At 42.2% G+C, this 27,798-nt stretch overlaps 1 protein-coding gene across 2 annotated transcripts in view; it reads right to left on the bottom strand.

Moving 5' to 3' along the window:
• Positions 1 to 27,798, bottom strand: part of RALA (RAS like proto-oncogene A) — a 96,333-nt gene that overhangs the window by 54,837 nt on the left and 13,698 nt on the right. For both annotated transcript variants that reach the window (XM_075827035.1, XM_075827036.1), the window contains exon 2: positions 989 to 1,145. In XM_075827035.1, coding sequence (XP_075683150.1) covers positions 989 to 1,102 — 114 coding nt within the window. In that variant the 5' untranslated portion in view covers positions 1,103 to 1,145. The remainder of the gene's footprint in view (positions 1 to 988; positions 1,146 to 27,798) is intronic.

The following is a 27,798-nucleotide window of genomic DNA, read 5'->3' as shown; positions in this document are numbered from 1 at the left end:
TGTTATTGAGTTTATGATTTACAAGTACACCCAGATCCTTCTCAACAAGTGAATCCGCCAGTGTAGCTCCCCTAGGACATATGATGCATGCAGGTTGTTGGTACTCAGATGCATAACTTTACATTTATCTACATTAAACTTCATTTGCCAAGTGGACGCCCAAACACTCAGTTTGTTTAAATCCGCTTGCAATTCACGAACATCTTCTATAGTCTGAACTATATGACATAGCTTGGTGTCATCTGCAAAAATAAAAATAGTGCTATTAATCCCATCCTCTATATCATTAATAAATAAGGAGGAATAATAGTGGTCCCAGCACTGAACCCTGGGGTACACCACTTCTTACCGGGGACCATTCAGAATAGGAATCATTTACCACAACTCTCTGGATACGGTCCTTGAGCCAATTCTCAATCCAATTACAAACTATACTTTCTAAACCTATAGTACTTAATTTACCCATTAGACGTCTATGAGGGACAGTGTCAAATGCCTTTGCAAAGTCCAAAAACACAAATCCACAGCGGCCCCTCTGTCTAGGCTTCTGCTCGCCTCTTCATAAAAACAAATCAGAACGAACGGAATCCTTGTAAACAGCAGAATTTACCAGAAATGCAAAAATTATGTAATAAGATAAGGTAATCATAGTCTCCATAAAATGACATAGCTGGTTCCTGAGGTGCATTCTCTAACATGGCCCTACATCACATATTACCTTGTATCTGTGAGTACAGCATAAAAAACAAACGCACACAGATCGAATACTAAGCTGGTCCTTCCCAAGAGTAGTTATTTCTTCTTATAGTCAGCAATGGCTACACGCAAACAGTAACACTAAAAACATCTATAGCGTTCTTTTAAGAACGTAGATGGCCAGTTTGATGATACTATAATATAATATAAACCACTACGGTATGTAGAAGATAAAGTTCCAGAACATTCCACATAAAAATTCAAAGCTTAATTAACATAGTTGTACACTTACCTCATCATACATAAACTGAAGGGTCAAAGCAGATTTCCCCACACCACCACTTCCCACCATAATGACTTTATGTAATGCCAGTGAGTTTTGCCCCTTAGGCTTATTTGCTGCCATCTTTAGGTTTCTTTTAAATTTTCACTTTGAGGGAATATCAATTCTGAAATAAAAAATAAAGACCTGTTAATTCTGACAAAAGCTTATTTGTCTTTTTTATTTTGAATAAGATTTAATAAAATAGTATACATGTTTGAGGCCTTAACGCTTGAAAGGTTTTAAATTGTATCAGTAATACTACTATCCTGTAGGTCTTCAGGACTTGAAGGCTATGTAAACCTTTGTAGCCTTTTTTTTTTTTATAAAATGTATGTGTAATGTGATTAAAAACATTCTTCAAATTGAGATCAGAAATGTTCTTTACATTTTAGATCGCGTAGCGACACATTAAGACGAATTAGTCGGTCTGCTAGTCCGACAGGTCGGCTGACAGCGGCTCCTGTTTGCCTGTAACACAAAGCATAACCCCAATACCGATCACATCTAAGGCTACAAAGGTCTGCGTGGATGATCAGGGAGTACATGTCCAAATTTTGCAGTTTACAGGAGTATAACATTCCAGGGCTACATTGGATGTGATTTTATATGTCAGAGTACACACACTTGATCGGACCAGGTCCTGACTGCAGACCATGCAAGAGGAGAGGGCTCAGAGACAGAGAAATACACTGGTTATTAGAAGGAAGTTGTAGATATCCTTACTATTTTCAGTCTGTGTGCACAGAGCCTGTACAGAGGCACATGGAGTCACTGCGGCTATGTACTATGCCTTGTGTAAAGGTTGCTACGAGTGGAAGCCTGTATGGCATACCTCACAAAATCCTGCGGACTGATGATAAAAAGTGTGGACAAGTTTATCTCTATCAATTTGCTTTTATCATTAAATTCTAGGTTTACTGTTCAATTGAAGTAGTGTTTCTCAAACTGTGGGTCGCAACTCCCTGGGGGGTCTGAAGAACTTTGGGGGGGGGGGGGGGTCACGAGCCACTCACTGATGGCCCGGGCCCACAGAGATGGTGCGGAACACGGCCAGCTCCCCAACGGTGGCATGTGCTGGTACCAACTGTATCCGCGTCCTCAGGTGACAGATGCAGTTGATTCCAATGCTCGAGAAGGGAGCGGACAGATCCTTGCTCCAGCATTCACTATGTATTGCCGGCGTTGAGCGGAACAGCACAGAAAGGCGTGATATAGTGACATCATTGTGCCTGTCTGCGCCAAGCCACACACTGCACAGACCAGAGGAATAGATGGAAAACCTCCGCTCATCGTGGGAACAGGGATAGGTGTCTAATTATTCGATTTTTTTTATTAGGCACTGTGGGGGCATTATATTGGATATGGGGGTCAGCTATAGGGGCTTTATACTGTATGTGTGCAGCTATAGGGCCATTATTCTGTGTGGGGGCAGCTATGAGGGCATTATTTTGTGTGGGAGAAGCTTTAGGGGTATTATTCTGTGCTGGGACCACCATTATTCAACTTATTAATGATATAGAGGATGGGATTAATAGCATTATTTCTATTTTTGCAGATGACACCAAGCTATGTAGTAATGTTCAGTCTATAGAAGATGTTCGTAAATTGCAAGCTGATTTGGACACACTAAGTGTTTGGGCATCCACTTGGCAAACGAGAAGGATCAGGGTGTACTTGTAGATTATAAACTAAATAACAGCATGCAATGTCAATCAGCTACTTCAAAGGCCAGCAAGATATTGTAAGGCATGGACTCGCGGGATATAATATTACCACTTTACAAAGCATTAGTGAGGCCTTATCTAGAGTATGCAGTTCAGTTCTCGGATCCAGTTCATAAAGGATGCTCTGGAGTTGGAAAAATACAAAAAAGAGCAACGAAGCTATGAGGAAAGGTTAACCCCTTAAGGACGCAGCCTAGTTTGGGCCTTAAGGCCTTTTTCAAATCTGACATATTTCACTTTATGCGGTAATAACGTCAGAATGCTTAGAATCGCTTGGATAGGTTTGAGATTGTTTTCTCATGAGACATTGGGCTTTAGGTTAGTGGTAAAATTTGGTCAATATATTCAGTGTTTATTTGTGAAAAATTGCAAAATGTAGAGAAAATTTTGAAAAAAATAGAATTTTTCTGAATTTAAATGCATCTGCTTGTAAAACAGATGGTTATACCATCAAAAATGGTTACTAGTTTACATTTCCCATATGTCTACTTTAGATTGGCATAGTTTTTTGAACATTCTTTTATTTTTCTTGGACGTTACAAGGGTTAGAACATAAAAAGCAATTTCTCATTTTTAAGAAAATTTCAAAAGCCTTTTTTTTAAGTTACCTGTTCAGTTCTGAAGTGGCTTTGAGGGTCCTATATATTAGAAACCCCCATAAAACACCCCATTTTAAAAACTAGACCCCTCAAAGTATTCAAAACCGCATTTAGAAAGTTTTTTTTAACCCTTTAGGCATTTCACAGGAATTAAAGCAAAGTGGAGGTGAAATTAGCAAATTTCATTTTTATTGCTGAATTTCAATTTTATTCTAGTTTTTTTCTGTAACAGAAGGTTTTACCAGAGAAACAATACTAAATATGTATTGTCCAGATTCTGCAGTTTTTAGAAATGTCCCACATGTGGCTCTAGTGTGCTCGTGAACTAAAACACAAGCCCCAGAAGCACCTAGTGCATTTTGAGGCCTTTTTTTTATTAGAATATATTTGCCAGGTTTGAAGAGGTGTTGAGGTGCCAAAACAGTAGGAATCCCCCAATAGTGACCCCATTTTGGAAACTGCACTCCTCAAGGAATTTATTTATGGTTGTTGTTACCATTTTGACCCAACAGTTTTTTCACAGCGCGTATTTGAATTGGGCTGTGAAATTAAAAAAATGACTTTTTTTCCAATAAGATGTAATTTTTAATCAAAATTTCTTATTTTCACAGGGGAAAAATTGCCCCATTTTATTGCTCAATTTGTCTTGAGTGCAGCAATACCACATTTGTGGTGATAAACTGCCATTTGGGTCCATGGGAGGGCTCAGAAGGAAAGGAGCACTATGTGTTCTTTGGAATCCAGATTTTGCTGGATTGGTTTTTGGGTGCCATGACGCATTTGAAGAGCCCCAGAGGTATCAAAGCAATGGAAACCCACCAGAAATGACCCCATTTTGGAAACTACACCCCTCAAGGAATTAATTTATGGGTACTGTGACCATTTAGACCCCACTGGTTTTTCACATTATTTATTTGAATTGGGCTGTGAATTTTTTATTTTTTTATATTTTCCAATAATATGTAGTTTTGGCTCAACATTTCTTATTTTCACAAAGAATAAAACATCCCATTTTGTTGCCCAATTTGTCCTGAGTGCGACAATACCCCATTTGTGGTGATAAATTGTCGTTTGGGCCCATGGGAGGGCTCAGAAGAAAAGGAGCGCTGTGTGTTCTTTGGAATCCAGATTTTGCTGGATTGGTTTTCGGGTGCCATGTCGCATTTGCAAAGCCCCAGAGGTATCAAAGCAATGGAAACCCACCAGAAATGACCCCATTTTGGAAACTACACCCCTTAAGGCATTCATCTAGAGGTGTAGTGAGCATTTTGATCCCACAGGTATTGTCTAAAAGGTATTGCACAGCAGATGGTGCAGCGTGAGATTTGCAATTTTCTATATATGCCATTTCAGTGTCCAATATATTGTGCCCAGCATGCGCCACCGGAGATATACACCCCTTAAATTGTGTACAGCAATACCCTACATGTGGCTGTTATCAGCTGCCTGGGCACACGGCAGGGCTTAGAAGGGAAGGACCACCGTTTGGCTTACTGGAGCTTTTCTGGTGCCAAGTCATGAATGCAGAAGTGTAGTGTAATGACAGGGTAGAGAGACAGACAGGTGAGCCCTAATCTACCCGCCACTCAGTCCCTGCCTACTTGCACGGCCTGTCCTAGGCAACGGCGTACAACTGGCCGACGGTCCCTACGCTCAATATGTGTACGACAGACAAACAGACAAGGGTACACAGAAGCTAAGGGAAATGGGGCAGTTGCCCACGGCAACACCGTGAGCAACAGGAGTAGTGAACGAGCCGAGTCAAACCAGGAGTTTACGAGGTACCAAACGCAGAGCAGGAGCGTAGTCAGTAAAGCCAGGGTCAAAATGAAGCAAGCTCAAATTAATAGCAGTAGCAGCAGAGCCAGGAAACAGGAAAGAATCACAGACAAAGGAGGAGCAGGAAATGAAGGTATAAATAGACAGAGGGCGGTAGCTAGCTCCGTCTGGCCAGGCTGTGATAGGTTCTCCCACTCCTCAGCCTCCCAGTGGTAGCAGATGGAGTCACTCTAACAAACCTAGGCACAGATGCAGGCTGATTAACCACGGGCGTCGACAAAGAAGCTGTGTCAGGCAAATCCATCACATGTAGTGAGCATTTTGACCCCACAGGTACTGTGTAAAAGATAATGCGCAGCAGATGGTGCATAGTGAGATTTGCAATGTTTATATATATATATATATATATATATATATATATATATATATGCCATGTCAGTGTCCGATATATTGTGCCCAGCATGTGCCACCGGAGATATACACCCCATAAACTGTAATGTGGGTTCTCCCGGGTATGGCAATACCCTACATGTGGCTGTTATCTGCTGCCTTGGCACATGGAAGGGCTCAGAAGAGAAAGATGAGGGGGATAAGCTGTGCGGAGTGCATCAGGGTAAATTAAAAAATCAAGGGATTTATGATAAATTCCAAAACAATCTTTCATACAGAGCCCTGGTTTTTCGGGACACGTGTCACATTAGTATATTGCGTCCTTCCTTATTCCCCTCTTATAGCAGACTTTGCACCTCTTGACTTTTTCCCTTCTTGCCAGTTTGGGGAACTTCTCCTGGAAAGTGTTGCCCTGGTACGATGCGTGTGGCCTCTCTTCCAGAAGTACTGGGTGCTTCCTCTTCTTGGTCCCTAAAGATTAGGTTCTTGATAACCACCTCTTGAAATTCCAGGAAAGTTCCCCTCTGGCCTGCACATCGACGTAGCACGTACGCATTGTACAATGCCATCTGTATGATGTGCACGGCCAGCTTCTTATACCACACTCTCGATTTCCACATGGCATTGTAGGGCTTCAGGACTTGATCTGACAAGTCCACCCTCCCATGTACCTATTGTAGTCCAGGATGCAGTCTGGTTTGGGGGTCTCTGTACTGGTACCTCGTACAGGTACGTGGGTACTGGTGTGGCCAAGCATTGTTGTCAATACAAGGACATCTCTCTTGTCCTTGTACTTGATACACAATATGTTGCTGCTAGAATGTGCCCTGCTCTCACCCCTTCTGAGTGTTTGTCCTGCAGAGTCTTAGGGAGGCCTCTCAGATTTCTTCTAGCAGTGCCGCAGGACTTCTGGAAGCGAGGCAGTTGAAGAGTGGGACGCTGGTATAAAAATTATCCAGGTAGAGGTGGTAACCCTGGTCCAGCAGTGGGTGCACCAAATCCCACACAATTTTTGTGTTAATTCCCAGTAAAGGGGGGCATGAATACTGCTGTCCTTCCCTTCATATATTCTAATTTTGTACCTATACCCTGATGCACTCTCGCACAGCGTATACATCTTCACGCCATACCTTGCCCTCTTACTCGGTAGGTACTGGCGGAATTAAACCCTCCCTTTAAAATGTACCAGGGACTCATCAACTTCTCGGGGGTGTATGCTTGGGCAAACTGGGCACTGAAATGGTCTAATAGGGGTCTCAGTTTGTACAAACGGTCAAAACTGGGGTAATCTCGGGGTGGGCACTGCTCATTATCTGTATAATGTAAGAAGCGAAGTATTGCCTCATAACACATACGGTACATCGGGGTGTGGTATAAGATGTCCGTGCTCCAGTAGGTCCTAATGGACGGCTTTTTCAGAAGCCCCATGTTCAAGTGAAGTCCCCAGAACTTGCCCAACTCTGCTGCATCTACAGAGGTCCACCTGTGGGATTGGGCATAAAATGATATGGGGTTCTTAGTAATATACTGTTGGGCATATAAATTAGTCTGGGAGACCATAAGATCTATAAAGCCATCAGTGAAGAAGAACTTGAAAAAGTCCATTTCACTGAGCCCTGCCGTATCCCTGAGCTGCCCGTGTACTCTGGGATTTGGGGCTCATATATGTCTGGTGTGGGGGTCCAAATGGGGTCACTTCGCTCTGGGGTTTCAACTGCGGAGGGGTCACTTTGCTTGGGGGTTTCAACTGCGGCGGGGTCATTTCGCTCGGGGGTTTCAGCTGTAGTGGTGGTCCTGGGGCGTCTCCTAGGGGGTTCCTCTTCTTCATCACTGGATGAGGTGGATAAATAAAACAGAGTCTCACCATCCGATGAGTCTGTGTCGGAGGCAAGAAATGAATGCCTCTTCGGCACTAAATGTCCATTGGGACATGTTTGTTTGCTTCCCTAACTAGGAGCGATAGGCTGCTACCTAAACCAGCCCAAAAAATTGGTGTTTTTATAGAACGAGTGGGCTTCCCGGAGACTAAGCCTAACTAGGGCGAGGGTTCCTAACACTAAACCTAACTAGATTATTCCGAGCTTCCCTAACACTAAACCTAACTACGGTGACGGGTGCCTGACACTAAACCTAACTAGAATATTCTGAGCTTCCCTGACGCTAAACCTAATTACGGTGATGGACCCCTAACGCTAGATCTAACTAGGGTGACTGATTCCTGACGCTATACCTAACTACGCTTTTTGACGGTTCCCTGACACTAACCCTAATACTAAACTAACCAGTTAAATTGTCTATATGTACTGTTTTTTTTTTAATATACTTTATAACAAAAAAATAATCCCCGGGGACCAAGAAATTGGTCCGGAATACTAAGAAGTGGTCAGTGATAGGAGATCACTGACCAAAAATGTGGGGGGGAACACAAAGAAGAAGGGTACAGGAGTGGATGGAAGAGGTGGGATGGAAGAGGTGGGATACAGAAAAAAAGTTGTTTTTTAAGTCATTTTTTGACTTTTTGTAGGTCTGCTCTCCTCTCTCTCTTCACAGAACCGCTCTAAACACCTCGCTATCTCCAACAGAGGCGTTCAGGGCGGGTGCGGCAGGATGTGATGTCAGGGAGAGGAAGTTTAGACATCAATCGCCGCTATTGGACGGTTACTCACTGACTGACCAATAGCAGCGATTGTGGAAGCGGGACCATCGCGACAGGTCCCGGCGTATTGAGCTGTGATAGCCTGCTGTCCGAAACAGCAGCGGTCACAGCTCGTGCACGCGACGGCGGAAAATGGCGCTGCATTTTCCCTGACACGTACTATCCCGTCACCGAGCGCGAATGGGGCTGTCAGCATGACGGAATAGTACGTCACTAAGCGTTAAGGGGTTAAAAGAATTAAACCTATTTAGCCTAAAAAAAAAAAGGACAACTAAGGGGACATGATTAAATTAAATATATGAATGGCACATACAAAAATCTATTTCCGATCCCTGCCATTAACCCCTTAGATGCAGTGATCAAAAGAGAACGCGGCATCTTAGCGGTTAGTAGCGATCGGCATCAACACAATGTGATCGTGAGGATGCCGATCATTGCTATGGCAACCAGAGGCCTAACAATGGCCTCCGGTTCTGCCACGTACGATAGCCTATTAGACCATGCCCAGAGACGGGACCTAATAAGCTTGCTGTCAGTGAATGACTGACCGCTCTAATTCATTGCACTATGTGGCTAGTGCAATGTATTAGAGTAAAGATCAGAGGTGCAGGCCTTCAAGTCCCCTAGTGGATCAAAAAAAAAAGTTACAAAAGTTAATAAAAAAAGTTGAATAAAAAAAGTGTAAAAATAAAATGTTCAAGTTAATAAAAACAGTAACCGCCTTTTTTCCTATAATAAGTCTTTTATTATATGAAAAAAATGAAAACCTTAAAAAAAAAAGTACACATACTTGGATCACCACGTCCGTAACGACCCAAAACTATAATGTTATTTTTCCCGCATGGTGAACACCGCAAAAAAAATACCAAAATCGCTATTTTTTGTTTATCCCCACCCCTCACAAAACATGGAATAAAAAGCGTTCAAAAAGCCGCATGTACCCCAAAACAGTATCAATAAAAACTACAACCGGCCACGCAAAAAAAAGCCCTTACACAGGTTTTTTGGACTGAAAAAAAATGTATAGCTCTTAGAATATGGGGACACAAAAATTTTTTTTTTTTAAGGAAAAGTGATTTTATTGTGCAAATGCTGCAAAACTTAAAAAAACTAGACACATTTGGTATAGTCGTAATCGCATCGACCCGCAGAACAATAGTAGGGGCGCAACATATTGAACAGAGATGGAATACGGCACATACATCCCCATAGAGAATGCGAACGGGAGCCGTTCCCACACAGTCAAAATGGAAGGTCTTCGGCCGAGCGACATCAGGCGCCATTTTCTTGTGGACCGGAAGCCGCGGCCGGACAGTAAGATGACTACTTCCGGTCGCGGCTTCTGGACATGCGATTAGAAGCAAGCACTAGGAGCGGACGGACCAGAGGCAGCGGCTGGAGCAGGTAAGTTATGTTTGTGTATGTTCGTGTTTTAGTGTGTGATTAACACTGTATGTAAGCCTACTACACTGTGTATTCGCTCAAAAAATGGCGGCGCACAGTGTAGGAGGTTTGAACAGTCAATCCCCTCCTTTCTCCTGGCACTAGCCAGGATAAAGGAGGGGGGATTGTTTGAGGACGCTAGAGCGAGTGTGTCTTCTCAAATTTTGCAGCATAAAGCAATGTGGTTGCTTTACCACATGCCAATGCTGCAATTTTGGGAATTGCTCCCTCTAGTGACCAGCACACAGGGAAATGCTATAAATTAGAATCTAATTTATAATATTTCCTGACTTGTGAAAAAAATTAAAAAAATTAGAACAATGTCTAATCATGTATATAATAACTGTTTAACTAAAAAAATATATATATATTTTTCTAGCGACACATTCCCTTTAAGGTGTGATATTTAAAACCAGTCTGGGCGTTTACTCATTGCTTGAGTTTAAGGCCGAATTCAGACAAACTTAGTCATAGTTTTACAGCTGTTGCACGAATCACGCGCGTCCCACGGAAGTGCTTCCGTGTGGTGCGTGTGATTTTCACGCCCCCATTGACTTCAATGGGTGCGTGATGCGCGAAATACGCACAAAGAACGGACATGTCGTGAGTTTTACGCAGCGGACTCACGCTGCGTAAAAATCACGGACTGTCTGCACGGCCCCATAGACTAATAAAGATGCGTGCGAGTCGCGTGAAAATCATGCGCGTTGCACGGACGTATATCACGTTCGTCTGAATAAGCCCTAAGGGTATGTTTGCAAGGGCTATTTTCTCAAGACCTTCTTGAGCTGTTTTTTGGAGCAGTTTTTCATTAACAATAGAAAAACTGCTCCAAAAACGGCTGTCAAAAACGGCTAAAAATCAGGGGCTGTTTGCCCTTGAAAACAGCTCCGTATTTACAGCCGTTTTTTTGTTAAGCGTGTGAACATCCCTAAGTATACCAAAGCACTACAATGCGATCTTTTGATTGCTTATATAAACTCCCCTAGTGGGACAAAAATTTTTTTTAAAATACAGTCCGCCTGTTTAAAAAAAAAAAAAAAATTCACTTAATAAAATCATTTCTCCCATGAACAATTTATATTAACGGCACTGTGAATGGCGTACAAAAAAATCTGCAAATGACGTAAACACTTTTTTTCAAACCCCCCTCCGAAAAAAAAAGTTACTCAATAAGGCCTCAGTTACACGAGCGTATTATACGCGCGTGCGACGCGCGTGCTTTTCACGCGTGTCGTACGCACCTATAATAGTCTATGGGGCTGTTTAGACGATGCGTGAATTTTGCGCAGCGTGAGTGCGTTGCGTAAAACTCACGACATGTTCTATAATCGTGCGTTTTTCACGCAACACGCACCCATTGAAGTCAATGGGTGCGTGAAAACAACGCATGCCACACGGACGCTACTGCGTTGCATGCGCGAAAATCACGCAAGAGCTGTCAAAAGGATGAATGTAAACAGAAAAGCACCACGAGCTTTTCTGTTTACAAACATCCAAACGGAGTGTCAAATTAGAGATGAGCGTACCGAACTTCACCGGGTTCGGCCGAACTCGTTTTGACCGAACCCGGCAAAAAATGTTCGGGTACGCGACGTCAGGAGGCAGTCACTGCCCACGGTGCTGAAAGACTTAAACTGTTTCAGCACCATGGACAGTGACTTTCGATCACAATATACATATACGTGTAAAAAAAAACAGAAGTTCGGACTTACCGATAAGTCCCGGCTTCTTCCTCCAGTCCGACCTCCCGGGATGACAATTAAGTCCAAGTGACAGCTGCAGCCAATCACAGGCCAAGCACAGGCTGCAGCCAATCACAGGCTGCAGCGGTCTCATGGACTGCCGCGTCATCCTGGGAGGTGGGGCCGGATGACGAGAGGGACGCGTCACCAAGGCAACGGCCGGGAGACCGGACTGGAGGAAGCAGGCAGTTCATGGTAAGTTTGAAAGTCTTTTTTGATTCACAGGTTGGTGTATATTGTGATCGGCAGTCACTGTCGAGGGTGCTGAAAGAGTTACTGCCGATCAGTTAGCTCTTTCAGCACCTTGGACAGTGACGGGCGTCGACTAGCCTCATCTCTATGATGGCGGCTGCGCGAAAATCACGCAGCCGCGCATCATACATGGATGACACACGGAGCTGTCAATTGCCTTTTGCGCACGCAAAACGCAGCGTTTTTTTGCGCGCGCAAAACGCACACGCTCGTGTAAATCCGGCCTAAGTCCTATTTACCCCAAAATTGTACCAATGGAAACTACATCTCATCCCACAAACAAGCCCACATATGGCTACGACGGAAAAACACAAAAAAGTTATGGCTCTGGGAATGTGGCGATGCAAAAAACTAATTATTTTTGTTTAAATATATTTTTATTGTGCAAAAGAAGTAGAACATAAAAAAACCTATACATAAATGGTATTGCCACAATCGTACCGATCCATAGAATGAAAGTAACAGTATTTACACCGCATGGTGAGCAGCATAAATTTAAAATGCAAAAAAAAGATGCCAAAATAAGCGTTGGTTTTTTTTAAAATTAATTGATGTATTATACGTACCCATTAAAAATAAAAACTACAACTGGTTCTGCACAAAAAAAAAAAACCTTGTATAGCTATGTCGACTGAGAAACAAAAAAGTTAGGACTCTTGGAATGTGCCAATGAAAAAGGAAAAAAAAAATGCTTGGTCATTAAGACCAAAATAGGCCTGGCCAATAAGGGGTTACAGTCAATTGGCTCTGGACGCCATTGGTGTCTGTCATGGGACGGATCTGGCACTTCCGTTATTTTGTTTTATTGAATGAAAAGAGTAACAGAAATAATGACGCAGATGTAAACATAGCCATACTAATCATCTGGTTTTCAAGGATTTTATATAGGAAATTATTTTATAATCACACGATGAGACATCATTGCTACAATTTATAATAATAATAATATTTATTATTAATATAGCGCCAACGTGTTGTGCAGCACTTTACAGTTCAGAGGGTGCATGTACAGACTATACAGTGACAAAATTAACAATTCAAACAAGAGGAGTGAGGACCCTGCTCACAAGAGCTCTATGAGGAACTAGGGGGGGGGGGGGGACACAAAATGTAAAAAGTGCTTGTTCAATACATTGGTCCAGCCATCTATTATAAACATAGGGTAGTACACATAAAGCTGCATGAGTGGGTCACCAGCCAGTATCTGTATATGACAGATATGAAGTGCATTAGTATGCAAGGAGCGTGGTGGATACTGCTGAATGAAGGGGTCAGGTTTTGATGACTCATATAATGGAAGGGGGGGGGGGGGTAAAGAAAAGCATTCAGACTAAGGAATATGATAGGCCTCTCTAAGGCCTCATGCACACGACCGTAAAAACTCCCGTTATTACGGGTCGTAATTACGACCCGTAATAACCGGCTCATAGACTTCTATTGGCGACGGGTGCCTTCCCGTTTTCTCACGGGAAGGTGCCCGTGCCGTTGAAAAAGATAGAACATGTCCTATTTCAGGCCGTAATAACGGCACGGACAGTCCATAGAAGTCTATGGAGCTCTCGTAATAACGGGTGGCTACATGTGTGCACCCGTCATTACGGCAGCGTTGCTAAGCGACGTCAGTAAATAGTCACTGTCCAGGGAGCTGAAAGACTTAACTGATCGGCAGTAACTCTTTCAGCACCCTGGACAGTGACTACCGATCAGTATAAACCTGTAAAAAATAAAAATAAAAGACGTTCATACTTACCGAGAACTTCCTGCTTCCTCCAGTCCGGTCTCCCGCCCGTTGCCTTGGTGACGCGTCCCTCTCGACATCCGGCCCGACGTCCTGGAAGACGTTTCAGGCCATGTGACCGCTGCAGCCAATCACAGGTCAATCACAGGCTGCAGCGGTCACATGGACTGCCGCGTCATCCAGGGATGTCGGGCTGGATGTGAAGAGAGGGACGCGTCACCAAGACAACGGCCGGGTAAGTATGAATTTCTTTAACTTTTATTACAGAAAAGGCTGTCCCTTCTCTCTATCCTGCACTGATAGAGAGAAGGGGCTGCCGATTAGTGCAGTGCTATTTTGCCGCAAAAAACGTGCCCGTAAATACGGGTGGAATACGGGTGACACCGGACCCATATTTACGGGCACGGGTTCGTAAATACTGGTGCAAAACGGGTGGAATACGTGTGACAACGGACCCGTATTTACGGGTGGGAAAAAATACGGTCGTGTGCATGAGGCCTAAAAAGATGTATTTTTATGGCAGACTTAACCCCTTAATGACCACCAGGCCATTTTGCGCGTTAATGACCAAGGATTATTTTTTGTTTTTTCACGGTCGCATTCCAAGAGTCGTAACTTTTTTTTTTATTCCGTCTACCTAGCCGTATAAGGGCTTGTTTTTTGCGGGACGAGTTGTATTTTGTAATTGTACCATTTTTAGATGCTTATAATATATCAATTAACTTTTATTAACTTTATTTGAGGAGAGAATTGAAAATAAGCAGTTATTCCAGCATTGTTTTTGACGTTATAAATTTAAGCCGTTTACTATGCAGCGTAAACAACATGTTAACGTTATTCTATGGGTCGGCACGATTACGGGGATATCAAATATGCAAAGGTTTTAGATGTTTTCCTGCGTTTGCACAATAAAAACCCTTTTAGAAAAAGAGACGTAATTTTTTTATTTTTCCGTCAATGTGGTCGTGTGTGGGCTTGATTTTTGCGGGCCAATGTGTCGTTTTCATCAGTACTATTTTGGGGTACATAGGACTTATAGATTAATGGGAATGGGAGAAAAGAGAATTTTGAAGTTGTTTTTTCTGGACGCCGTTCATCCGGCGGTTTAATTAATGTGTTCATTTTATTGTTCAAGTTGTTACGATCGCGGGATACCATATATGTGTATGTGTGATTTGTTTTGGCACTTTTACTAAATAAAAAAAGCTTTATTTGATTTTGACTAAATTATTATAATTTTTTTTCACAAACTTTATTTAACTGATTTACTTTTTTTTTTTTTAATCCCACCAGGAGACTTCACTATGCGATCTGCTGATCGCGTATATAATGCTTTGGTATACCAAAGCATTATTGCCTGTCAGTGTAAAACTTGCTGAAGACAGACCTGGGGCTCTTTGTTAGGCCCCTGGCTGCCAGGGAAACCCGACGGCGACACGATTTCTTTGCGGGGGCTCCAATGGGGTGACAAAGGGAGCACCCTTCCTCTGTCAAACACATTAGATGTCGCTGTCGCTATTGACAACGGCATTTAATGGGTTAAACTGCCAGAATCGGAGCGCGCTTCAATTCCGGCAGTTGCAGCAGGATAACAGTCGTGCTCCTGCCGCTGATCGCGTGTTTACACTGTCAGTACCCGTGCAATCACAGGACGGATATATCAGTCCTCCCGCGCGAACTAGCGGCTGCAGAGGACGGATATATCCGTCCTTCGGCATTAACAGGTTAAAACTGTTGATGTTGGGAATTAATCTGATTGTCTGGGGTAGCACAGTCCAGAGAACTGGTGCAGCATGAGAAAAGTCTTGGAGACGGAAGTGGGAGGTTCGGATTATGGGTAGGGTGGTAGACAGAGATAAGGGATGGGATGTAAGAAGGTAAAGCATTGTGGAGAGCTTTGTGGGTGAAAGGAATACATTTAAATTGTATTCTAAAGGGAATGGGCACAGGGTAGAGGCAGTGGTTTAGCGGTTAGTCAGAAAGACAAGCCTGGCTGCTGCATTCAGGATATGTTGAAGAGGGGAGAGTTTAATGAGGGGAAGACAGATTAGTAATGCGTTACAGTAACACAAGTACAATTGTAATGTGTGAAGGTTACATACCCCAGATAGAACTGAAGCAGGACTCCTACTGAGCCTACTGAAGACTGTAACATTATCTTAGAGACGTTAAAGAACACCTTATACGCACTTGTACAACATTTCCGGCTTCCTCTATAGCTCATAATCAAAATTGACCACCTGCCCTAGGCAATAACAGCAACTTAATAACTAAACTAGATCTCATGAAAGGGAAAAATAATTTTAGGACGGACAGAGACAATAAGCTGCACTGCACCACACCACTCCCCAAAATTAGGCCTGATGATATAAAACTACAAAATGTGATCTATATACAGTTAATCCAAGGTATACCTTTCCCATCATGCATATAGCTTAGCTGTAAATATGTATATTATAGACATGTGAACTAGAGGTCAGTTGTTAGTACTGTATATGTTGTCTATAAAGCTTGAACCGTTAGGCTGGATTCACATGAGGTCATTACGTCCATAATTGACGGACGTATTTCGGCCGCAAGTCCCGGACCGAACACACTGCAGGGATAGTTATGTACGATGCTAGGAGTCCCTGCCTCGCTGCTGGACAACTGTCCCGTACTGTAATCATGTTTTCAGTACGGGACAGTAGTTCCACGGAGAGGCAGGGACTCCTAGCGTCGTACATAACTATGATGCTAGGAGCTCGGCTCCCTGCAGTGTGTTCGGTCCGGGACTTGCGGCCGAAATACGTCCGTCAATTACGGACGTAATGACCTCGTGTGAATCCAGCCTTAACCCTACGTCATGGAAAGCCAGTGCTTCATACCATTTTCCGTATCCATACGACAAATCAATGACACGGGCTCAGAAGCTGATTAGACAACTAGTTTTCTCCCTCCGTCACCTTGGATCGCTGTGAGGGGAGAGTGAAGAGGGCTATAAGGTTTTACTCACAAAGACGAGAAAAAGGGCAGTTAACCCCTTAACGCACCATGACGCAACTGTACGTCATGGTTTGCCCTGCATTAACACACCATGAAGTACAGTTAAGTCATGGTGCTTTTCCGTCACCATGTCAAAACACATGGTGACAGAACAGTGACATCGGCTGTCATAGACAGCCGACAGTCACTGTGACTCGTCGGGGGAACAATGGCGACGCGGCGCCGCCAGCGATTGCTGTGATTGGTCAGTCTCTACTGACAGACCAATCACAGTATTGCAGCATGGTTACCCGGCAAAAAGAGCCGGGTAGCCACGCTAGCCAATCGGCTGTTGGCAACAGGAGGCCTAACAATGGCGACACCGTCTGCCAAGTACGGCGGCCTGTTAAGCCCCGCCTGGAGGCGGGGCTTAAAAGGTTTCCGGCCGCAGATGAAAGATGGCGGTGGGCTCAGAAGCGGAGCCTGCACCATCAGCCGATGGATGTCAGCTGTTTGTTACAGCTGACATCCTGCTGTAACAGCAGGGAATGGAGGTAGCTCCGGTCCCTGCCATTAACACCTTAGATGCCGCGATCGCGGCATCTTATGTGTTTCCATGTGACCGGCATCGCTGCGATGTAGTCGCACGGATGCCGATCGTTACTATGGGAACCGGAGGCCAACAATTGCTTCCTGGTCTCCCACGTACAGAAGCCTATTAGGCCCCGCCCAGAGGCGGAGCCCAATAGGCTTGCTGTCAGTGAATAGCTGACAGCTCTAAAGCATTGCACTACGTGGGTAGTGCAATGTATTAGAATAAAGATGACAGGTCTTCAAGTCCACTAGTGGGAAAAAAAAAAAAGGTGTAAAAAAAGTTCAAAGTTGAAAAATTAAAAACTTCTAAAACCTTTTTTCCTATAATTAGTCTTTTATTATAGGAAAAAAATTAAACCGTTAAAAAAGTACACATATTTGGTATCAGCGCGTCTGTAACGACCCAAACGATAAAACTATAATGTTATTTTTCCCACACGGTGAACACCGCAAAAAAAATAATTAATAAACAACGCTCTAATCACTTTTTTTGGTCACCGTCCCTTCTACAGTATAGAATAAAAAATGATAAAAAAAAGTTGCACGTACCGCTAAAAAGTACCAGTAAAAACTACATCCCGTCCTGCAAAAAACAAGTCCTTACACAGCCTTGTCAACGCAAAAATAAAAAAGTTATAGCTCTCAGAATACGGTGACACATTTTTTTTTTGTGCAAACGCTGCAAAACATAAAAAACGCTATATACATATGGTATCGCTGTAATCATATCGACCCGCATAATAAAGTTAAATATCATTTATCGCCCAGGGTGAACACCATAAAAAAAAATAAAAAAATAAAAAAACATTGCCAGAATTTCTAATAATGGTCATTTCTAATAATGCAGATCTTGTTGGGAATGTCAATGTTCGTGATAACCTTGGTAACAGTGATCATAATATAGTTACATTTTACCTATACTGTAAAAAACAAACGCAGGCTGGGAGGGCAAAAACATTTAATTTTAAGAAAGCCAATTTCCCCAGGATGAGGGCGGCAATTCAGGATATAGACTGGGAAGAACTAATGTCAAATAATGGTACAAATGATAAATGGGAGATTTTCAAATCTATTTTGAGTTATTATAGTGCAAAATTTATTCCTACAGGTAATAAGTATAAACGACTCAAATTAAACCCCACATGGCTTACACCTTCTGTGAAAGGGGCAATACACGACAAAAAAAGGGCATTTAAAAAATACAAATCTGAGGGTACATCTGAAGCCTTTGTAAAATATAAAGACTTTAATAAAATCTGTAAAAATGTAATAAAATTAGCAAAAATACAAAATGAAAGGCAGGTGGCCAAGGATAGTAAAACAAATCCCAAAAAATTCTTCAAGTATATAAATGCTAAAAAGCCAAGGTCTGAACATGTAGGACCCCTAGATAATGGTAATGGGGAGTTGGTCACAGGGGATCAAGAGAAGGCAGAGTTACTAAATGGGTTCTTTAGCTCTGTATATACAACTGAAGAAAGAGCAGCTGATGTAGCCGATGCCAGTGCTGTTAATATATCAGTTGATATACTGAATTGGATGAATGTAGATATGGTCCAAGCTAAATTAAAGAAAATAAATGTGCACAAGGCCCCGGGACCAGATGGGTTACACCCTAGAATTCTTAAAGAGCTTAGTTCAGTTATTTCTGTCCCCCTTTTCATAATATTCAGAGAATCTCTAGTGACTGGTATAGTGCCAAGGGACTGGCGCAGCGCAAATGTGGTGCCTATTTTCAAAAAGGGCTCTAGGTCTTCCCCGGGTAATTATAGACCAGTAAGCTTAACATCCATCGTGGGGAAAATGTTTGAGGGGCTATTGAGGGACTATATACAGGATTATGTGACAATAAATAGCATTATAAGTGACAGCCAGCACGGTTTTACTAAGGACAGAAGTTGTCAAACTAACCTAATCTGTTTTTATGAAGAGGTGAGCAGAAGTCTAGACAGAGGGGCCGCTGTGGATTTAGTGTTTTTGGACTTTGCAAAGGCATTTGACACTATCCCCCATAGACGCCTAATGGGTAAATTAAGGACTATAGGTTTAGAAAATATAGTTTGTAATTGGATTGAGAATTGGCTCAAGGACCGTATCCAGAGGGTTGTGGTCAATGATTCCTACTCTGAATGGTCCCCGGTAATAAGTGGTGTACCCCAGGGTTCAGTGCTGGGACCACTATTATTCAACTTATTTATTAATGATATAGAGGATGGGATTAATAGCACTATTTCTATTTTTGCAGATGACACCAAGCTATGTAATATAGTTCAGTCTATGGAAGATGTTCATGAATTGCAGGCAGATTTAAACAAAGTGTTTGGGCGTCCACTTGGCAGATGAAGTTTAATGTAGATAAATGTAAAGTTATGCATCTGGGTACCAACAACCTGCATGCATATGTCCTAGGGGGAGCTACACTGGCGGATTCACTTGTTGAGAAGGATCTGGGTGTACTTGTAAATCATAAACTCAATAACAGCATGCAGTGTCAATCAGCTGCTTCAAAGGCCAGCAGGATATTGTCGTGTATTAAAAGAGGCATGGACTCACGGGACAGGGATGTAATATTACCACTTTACAAAGCATTAGTGAGGCCTCATCTAGAATATGCAGTTCAGTTCTGGGCTCCAATTCATAGAAAGGATGCCCTGGAGTTGGAAAAAATACAAAGAAGAGCAACGAAGCTAATTAGGGGCATGGAGAATTTAAGTTATGAGGAAAGATTGAAAGAATTAAACCTATTTAGCCTTGAAAAAAGACGACTAAGGGGGGACATGATTAACTTATATAAATATATTAATGGCACATACAAAAAATATGGTGAAATCCTGTTCCTTGTAAAACCCCCTCAAAAAACAAGGGGGCACTCCCTCCGTCTGGAGAAAAAAAGGTTCAAGCTGCAGAGGCGACAAGGCTTCTTTACCGTGAGAACTGTGAATCTATGGAATAGCCTACCGCAGGAGCTGGTCACAGCAGGGACAGTAGATGGCTTTAAAAAAGGGTTAGATAATTTCCTAGAACAAAAAAATATTAGCTCCTATGTGTAGAAATTTTTCCTTCCCTTTTCCCGTCCCTTGGTTGAACTTGATGGACATGTGTCTTTTTTCAGCCGTACTAACTATGTAACTATGTAAGAATTGATGGTTTTTGGTCCCCCTGCTTGCCAAAAAAATGGAATAAAAAGCGATCAAAAAAAAACAAAAAACGCACATACCCCAAAATGGTACCAATGAAAATGACAGATTGTCCCGCAACAAATAAGCCCTCACACGGCTCCGGTGGTGAAAAAATAAAAAAAGTTCTGGTTCTCAGAATATGGCGATGAAAAATGTGCAGAGTGTTCCAAAAGCGGATAAGATCGGGCACCATTTATCAGTGCGACACTGGCCACACATCTGCGGATTATTATTTATTTGCCGCATTATACCCTCTTATTATGCCCTGATGTACTCCGCACAGACTACATATACCACCACATTATAAACTGAAATATCAGCAAAACCCCAAACAGAACAACTACCAAGGTACATCTGCGCTCCAAAAGCCAAATGGCGCTCCCTCCCTTCTGAGCCCTGCAGCGTGCCCAAACAGCAGTTTACGTCCACAGATCTGGCATTGCCATACCTGGGAGAACCCGCTTAATGTTTTATGAGGTATTTGTCTTCAGTGCCACAAACTGGGTACAACATATTGTGCACCAAAATGGCATATCAGTGGAAAATTACAATTTTCACTTTGCATCATCCACTGGGCACTAATTTCTAATGTAAAATCACCTGTGGGGTCAAAATGCTCACTACACCCCTTAAAATGCCCTAAGGAGTTGTAGTTTCCAATATGGGGGTCACTACTTGGGGTGTTTGTTTTACTATTTGACTTCCGAGCCCTTCAATTGTGGGCCGATGCTGTTAAAAATCACCAAAATAGACCTTAAATGAAAATGGTGCTCTTCAATTCTGAGCCCTGTCTTGTGCAGGCAAATGATAAATGCCTTGAGGGGTGCAGTTTCCAAAATGGGGTCACTTCTTGGGGCTTCCACTGTACTCTGGTACCTCAGGGGTTTTGTATATGCGACATGGCGCCCAAAAACCAATACAGCAAAATCTGCATGACAAATCGTGCTCCTGCCTTTCTGAGCCCTGCCGTGTGTCCAAACAGCAGTTTACGACCACATGTGTGGTATTGCCGTAATCGGGAGAAATTGCTTTTCAAATATTTGGTCTCTTTTTCGCCAGTATCCCTTGTGAAAATGAAGACATTCTTCAATTTAGTGGAAGAAAATATACATTTTCATTTTCACAGCCTAATTTCAATAAATTCTGCAAAAGACCTGTGGGGTCTAAATGCTCACTATACCCATAGATAGATTCCTTGAGGGGTGTAGTTTTCCAAATGGGGTCACTTTTGTGGGGTTTCCACTGTTTCTCAAGGTCTTTGCAAATGAAACATGGCACCTGAAAAACAATCAAGCAAAATTTGAGCTCCAAAAGCCAAATGGTGCTCCTTCCCTTCTGAGCCCTGATGTGGGTCCAAACTGCAGTTTATTACCACATATGGGGTATTGCCGTACTCAGAGGAGTTTGCTTTACAAATATTGGGGTTCTTGTTCTCCTTTATCTTTTGTGAAAATTGAAAAATCTGAGCTAAAACAACATTTTATTAGAAAAAATTTAGATTTTCAATTTCACTGCATAATTCCCATAAACTCAGCAAAAACCGTGTAGGGTCAAAATGCTAACTATACCCCTAGAAAAACTCCTTGAGGGGTGTAGTTTCCAAAATTGGGTCACTTTTGGGGAGTTTCCACTGTTATGGTCCCTCCAGGGCTTTGCAAACACGACATTGGCACCGAAAACCATTCCAGCAAAATCTGCGCTCCAAAATCCAAATGGCCCTCGTTCCCTTCTGAGCCCTGCCGTGTGTCCAAACAGCAGTTTATTACCACATATGTGGTATTGCTGTAATCAGGAGACATTGCTTTACAAATGTTGGGGGGCTTTTTCTCCTTTATTCCTTGTAAAAACTAAAAAAATCGTATGTTTTTTCAGAAAAAAAAGTAGATTTTCATTTTCACAGACCAGTTCAAATAAATTTAGCAAAAAACCTGTGGCCTTAAAATGCTAACTATACCTCTTGAAAAATTCCTTGAGGGGTGTAGTTTCCAAAATGGGGTCACTTTTGGGGGGTTTCCACTGTTTTGGCACCACAAGACCTCTTCAAACCGGACATGGTGCCTAAAATATATTCTAATAAAATAAGGCCCCAAAATCCACTAGGTGCTCCTTTGCTTCTGAGGCCGGTGTTTCAGTCCATTACCACACTAGGGCCACATGTGGGATATTTATAAAAACTGCAGAATCTGGGCAATAAGCATTGACTTGCGTTTCTTGGGTAAAACCATCTGTAGTACAGAAAAAACTGTATTACACATGAATTTAGTAAAAAAAATAAAAAATTTGTAAATTTCACCTCTACTTTGCTTTATTTCCTGTGAAATGCCTAAAGGGTTAAAATAATTTCTGAATGCTGTTTTGAATACTTTGAGGGGTGCAGTTTTTAAAATGGGGTGATTTATGGGGACTTTCTAATATATAAGGCCCTCAAAGCCACTTTCGAACTGAACTGGTCCCTGAAAAAATAGCCTTTTGAAATTTTCTTAAAAATGCGAGAAATTGCAGCTAAAGTTCTAAGCCTTGTAACATCCTAGAAAAATAAAATAATGTTCAAAAAATGATGCAAACATAAAGTAGACATATAGGAAATGTTAACTAGTAAATATTTTGTGTGGTATTACGATCTGTTTTACAAGAAGATATATTACAATTTAGAAAAATGCAGATTTTTGCAAATTTTCTCTAAATTTTGGTGTTTTTTACAAATAAATATTGAATTTAACGACCAAATTTTTTCAGTATCATAAAGTACAACATGTCACGAGAAAACCGTCTCAGAATCGCTTGGATATGCAAAAGCATTCAGGAGTTATTACCACATAAAGTAACACGTCAGATTTGCAAAAATCGGCTTTGTCCTAAAGGCCAAAACAGGCTTATTCACTAAGGGGTTAACAACGGATCAAAGGTCAGTTTTTCATGGCTGTTTTGCATCAATGTGTCTCAAAAAAAATTGAATTTATTTCCCGGCCGTCTGAACACTTTGAACTGCCATTTGCCATCAGTTATTCATGGACGTTGAAAAAATTCATGAATTTTATTTGTGGGTTTTTTTTTTGTCCCAGCCAACTGAAAACACCACATTGCCCAAGTAGAGAGTGACGCAATACAACTGTAAATAGTGCCACATTGCCCACTGTAGATAGTGCCACAGTGCCCACAGATATAGTGTAGGGATGCATGATGCATCGAAATTTCGATACTGTTTCGATGCCGTGCACCCCAAACGGTTCTATACCGTTATTTCATGTATTTCGATACGAAGCTGTGCGGCTGTGTAATACAGCCATGCCCCGCTCCAGAGTCCTGACAAGTGTGCGCCGTCAGTATGATGCGATGCAGCAAGCGTTGCACTAATGAGTGGCGGTACGGAAGACAGAACATGGCGGGCGCACTGCAAAACACCCCCATGTTCTGTCTTCAGTGCCTGAACCGCCGCTCATTAGTGCAGCGCTGGCCGCATCACCTCATGCTTCCAATGAAAAACTCAAGCACTCCTTCGGTTGAAATATGCAAAATAGTTTTATTTTAAATAAGGCAATATAAGAGAAAAGGCCACAATCCATCCTTTATCAAACTCTATTGCCGCTGGTCAGTAGAAAAAAACCTTGTCATTTCCTATAATGTGAATATGGGAAGAGTATATGGATAGTCACGCCAGGGACTTCTCCAGTAGAGGAATCCCCGGGCAGAGTGTCGGCCGGGGGATTCCGCTCCTAGAGAAAGCCCCTAACGTCACTGTCCAAATGGACAGTGATGTCAGGGGCTCTCTCTAGAAGCAGAATCACTGGCCAGTGCGATCTGACACTGGGGATTCCGCTCCTAGAAGAAGCTTAGGTGTCGCGATTTACAGGGGGGTTTTGCAATATCTTCAAGGGGTTGTGTGTAGCGCTATCTACAGTGGGGGGTGTATTCCGGGGCTCTCAAAGCCCCGGCAAACATGAGTGAAGCAGCACTGCACTCATTAACCCCTTCCCGCACCTTCGCGTAAATGAATACACAGGTGAGCAGTAACTTCGCGCACCTGAGCGGGCAGTTAAGTCCGCGCTTTAACAGTTAACAGCCGCGCGGCGTTACACCGCAGCGGCGGTTAACTGTGCAGAGCGTTTGCCCTGCTCACCCCATTGCCGATAAGCGGCCTGTCGCCGCTGAAATCGGCAATTAACCCCTTCGATGCGGTGGTCGATTGCGATCGCCGCATTGAAGGTTTAGAGCAGATCGGCAGCCCCCCACATGCATTTGCGGGTGTTGGCGACCCTTATCACGGCAACCAGAGGCCAGGCAATGGCCTCCGGACTGCCATGTACGGAAGCCTCGGAGGAGCAGCCTCCGGCCAGTTCTCTGAGGCTTCCTGTCAGTGTGATTGTCACGTCACAATGACAGTTAGAACACATTACACTACATAGTTAGTGTAATGTGTTCTAGCAGCGATCAGAGCTGCAAGTCTAAGGCTGGGTTCACACGAGCATGTTACGTCCGTAAAGGACGGAACGTATTTCGGCCGCAAGTCTAGGACCGAACACACTGCAGGGAGCCGGGCTCCTAGCATCATAGTTATGTACGACGCTAGGAGTCCCTGCCTCTCCGTGGAACTACTGTCCCGTACTGAAAACATAATTACAGTACGGGACACTTGTCCTGCAACGAGGCAGGGATTCCTAGCGTCGTACATAACTATGATGCTAGGAGCCCGGCTCCCCTCAGTGTGTTCGGTTCGGGACTTGCGGCCGAAATACGTTCCGTTCTTTACGGACGTAACATGCTTGTGTGAACCCAGCCTAAGTGTCCCCTAGTGGAACAAGTAAAAAAAAAATTAAAAATAAGATAAAAATGTTTTTCAAAAGTGTAAAAATAAAAGTTATAAGTGACAAACAAAAAATGCTTTTTTTCCTATGATAAAACTTAACGAGTTAAAAAAGATTTGGTATTTGGTATCACCGCGTTCGTAACGACCCAACTATAAAACTGTAATATTATTTTTCCCGCACGGTGAACACCGCAAAAAAAATAAAGTAAATAAACAATGCCAAAATCACTATTTTTTGGTCACCACTCCTACCAAAATATACAATAAAAAGTGATTTAAAAAAAAAATGTAGCTAAAAATGGTTCCAATACAAAGTATAACTCGTCCCGCAAAAAACAAGCCCTTAAAAAGTTATCGCTCTCAAAATATGGTGACAAAAATTTTTAATTTTATAAATAAGTGATTTTATTGCTCAAACGCTAAACATAAAAAAAATTATATACATATGGAATCGCTGTAATCGTACCGACCGGCAGAATAAATTAAAATGGTCATTTATAGCCCAGGGTGAATGCCATAAAAATAAGAGAACAAACAACTTTGTTAGAATTTATGGTTTTTGGTCACCTTGCTTGCCAAAAAATGGAATAAAAAGTGATCAAAAAAATTGCATGTACCCCAAAATGGTACCACTGAAAAACTACATATTGTCCCGCAACAAATAAGCCCTCACACAGCTCCGGTGAAGAAAAAATAAAAAAGTTCTGGCTCTCAAAATATGGCGATGCAAAATGTGCAGAGTGTGCCAAAAGCAGATAAGATTGGGCGCCATTTATCAGTGCGACATCGGTCACATATCTGCCGATTATTTATATACTCGATTATTATACCCTCTTATGCCCTGATGTTCTCCGTGCAGATTACACATGCCCCCACATCATAAACTGAAATACCAGTAAAACGCCAAACAGAACTAACAAGCTAAATCTGTGCGCCAAATGACGCTCCATCCCTTCTGAGCCCTACAGCGTGCCCAAACAGCAGTTTACGTCCACTGATATGGCATCGCCATACCCGAGAGAACCCGGTTAATATTTTATGAGATATTTGTCTTCAGTGGCACGAACTGGGCATAACATGTAGTGCACTAAAATGGCATATGAGTGGATAATTGTAATTTTCACTCTGCACCATCGGCTGCACATTATCCCTTTCGCGCACCACGATACAGCATGTCGTAGTGTGGGGGGTAATGTATAGAGCGGGCACACGTGAAAAATAAAGAAATTAAAACGGCAAAAATCGCTGTTTTTTGGTCACCTTGGCTCTACCAAAAATTTTTTATAAAAAGTGCTCAAAAAGTTGTATGTACCAAATAATGGTACCAATAAAAAAGACCCACTGGTCCCTCAAAAAATAAGCCCCAACACCGCTCTAATGACGGAAAAATAAAAAAGTTATGGCTCTTGGAAAGCGGAGAGGGAAAAACTAAAAAGGAAAATAAAAAAATGGTTCAGTCCGGAAAGGGTTAATTACTTTCTAATGAAAAACCCTTTATGACCACATGTGGGGTATAGCCATACTTTGGAGAAATTGCTTTACAAATGTTGGGCGGCTTTTTTCTCCTTTTATCCCTTGTGAAATTTAAATAATTCAACATTTTAGTGGAAGAAATGTTGATATTAATTTTCAAGGCCTAATTCTAATAAGTCCTGCAAAAGACCTGTGGGGTTTAAATGCCCACAATACCCCTAGATAGATTCTTTAAGTGGTGTAATTTCTAAAATGGGGGTCACTTTTGGAGGGTTTCCACTGTTTGGGCCTCTCAGGGGCTTTGCAATTGCGACATGGCACCCAAAAACCATTTCAGCTTAATTTGAGCTCCAAAAGCCAAATAGCGCTCCTTCCCTTCTAAGCCCTGCTGTGGGTCCAAACAGCAGTTTATTACTTTTTCTCCTTTATTCCTTGTAAAATTGGCTACCTTTTTTCAGAAAAAAAGTAGATTTTTACCTTTACAGAATAATTCCAATGAATTCAGCAAAACAACTGTGGGGTCAAAATGCTAACTTTACCCCTTGATGAGTATAGTTTCCAATATTGGGTCACTTTTAGGGGGTTTCCACTATTTTGTTCCCTCCAGTGCATTGCAAACGCGACACGGCACTGAATCAGAAATCCAAAATGTGCTCCTTCCCTTCGGAGTCCTGCTGTGGGTCCAAACAGCAGTCTATTACCACATATGGGGTATTGCTATAATCCATAGAAATTACTTTACATATGTTGCGGTGTTTTCTTTTTATTCCTTGAAAAAGATTTAACATTTCTACGTTTTTTCAGAAAAAAAGTGCATTTTCATCTTCACATACTAATTCAAATAAATTTAGCAAAAAAACTGTGGGTTCAAAATGCTAACTATACCCCTAGAAAAAATCCTTGAGGGGTTTAGTTTCCAAAATGGGGTCACTTTTGGGTGTCTTTATTGTTTTGGCCCCACAAGACCTCTTCAAACCTAACATGGTACCTAAAATATAGGCTAAAACAAAAAGGAGGCCCCAAAATCCTCTAGGTGCTCCATTGCTTCGGAGGCCAGTGCTTCAGTCCATTACCACACTAGGGTCACATGTATGATATTTCTAAAAACTGTAGAATCTGGGCAATAAATATGGAGTTGCATTTCTCGGGTAAAACTTTCTGTGGTATAGAAAAAAAATGTATTACAAATGAATTTTGGCAAAAAAAAAATGGACATTTGTAAATTTCACCTGTACTTTGCTTTAAAGAGGCTCTGTCACCAGATTTTGCAACCCCTATCTGCTATTGCAGCAGATCGGCGCTGCAATGTAGATTACAGTAACGTTTTTATTTTTAAAAAACGAGCATTTTTGGCCAAGTTATGACCATTTTTGTAGTTATGCAAATGAGGCTTGCAAAAGTCCAAGTGGGTGTGTTTAAAAGTAAAAGTCCAAGTGG

The sequence above is a fragment of the Rhinoderma darwinii genome, chromosome 5 (genome assembly GCF_050947455.1).
Source record: "Rhinoderma darwinii isolate aRhiDar2 chromosome 5, aRhiDar2.hap1, whole genome shotgun sequence".
Lineage (NCBI taxonomy): Eukaryota > Metazoa > Chordata > Amphibia > Anura > Rhinodermatidae > Rhinoderma > Rhinoderma darwinii.
Note: the sequence above shows the minus strand (reverse complement) of the source record. Positions and strands in the feature narration are given on the sequence as shown.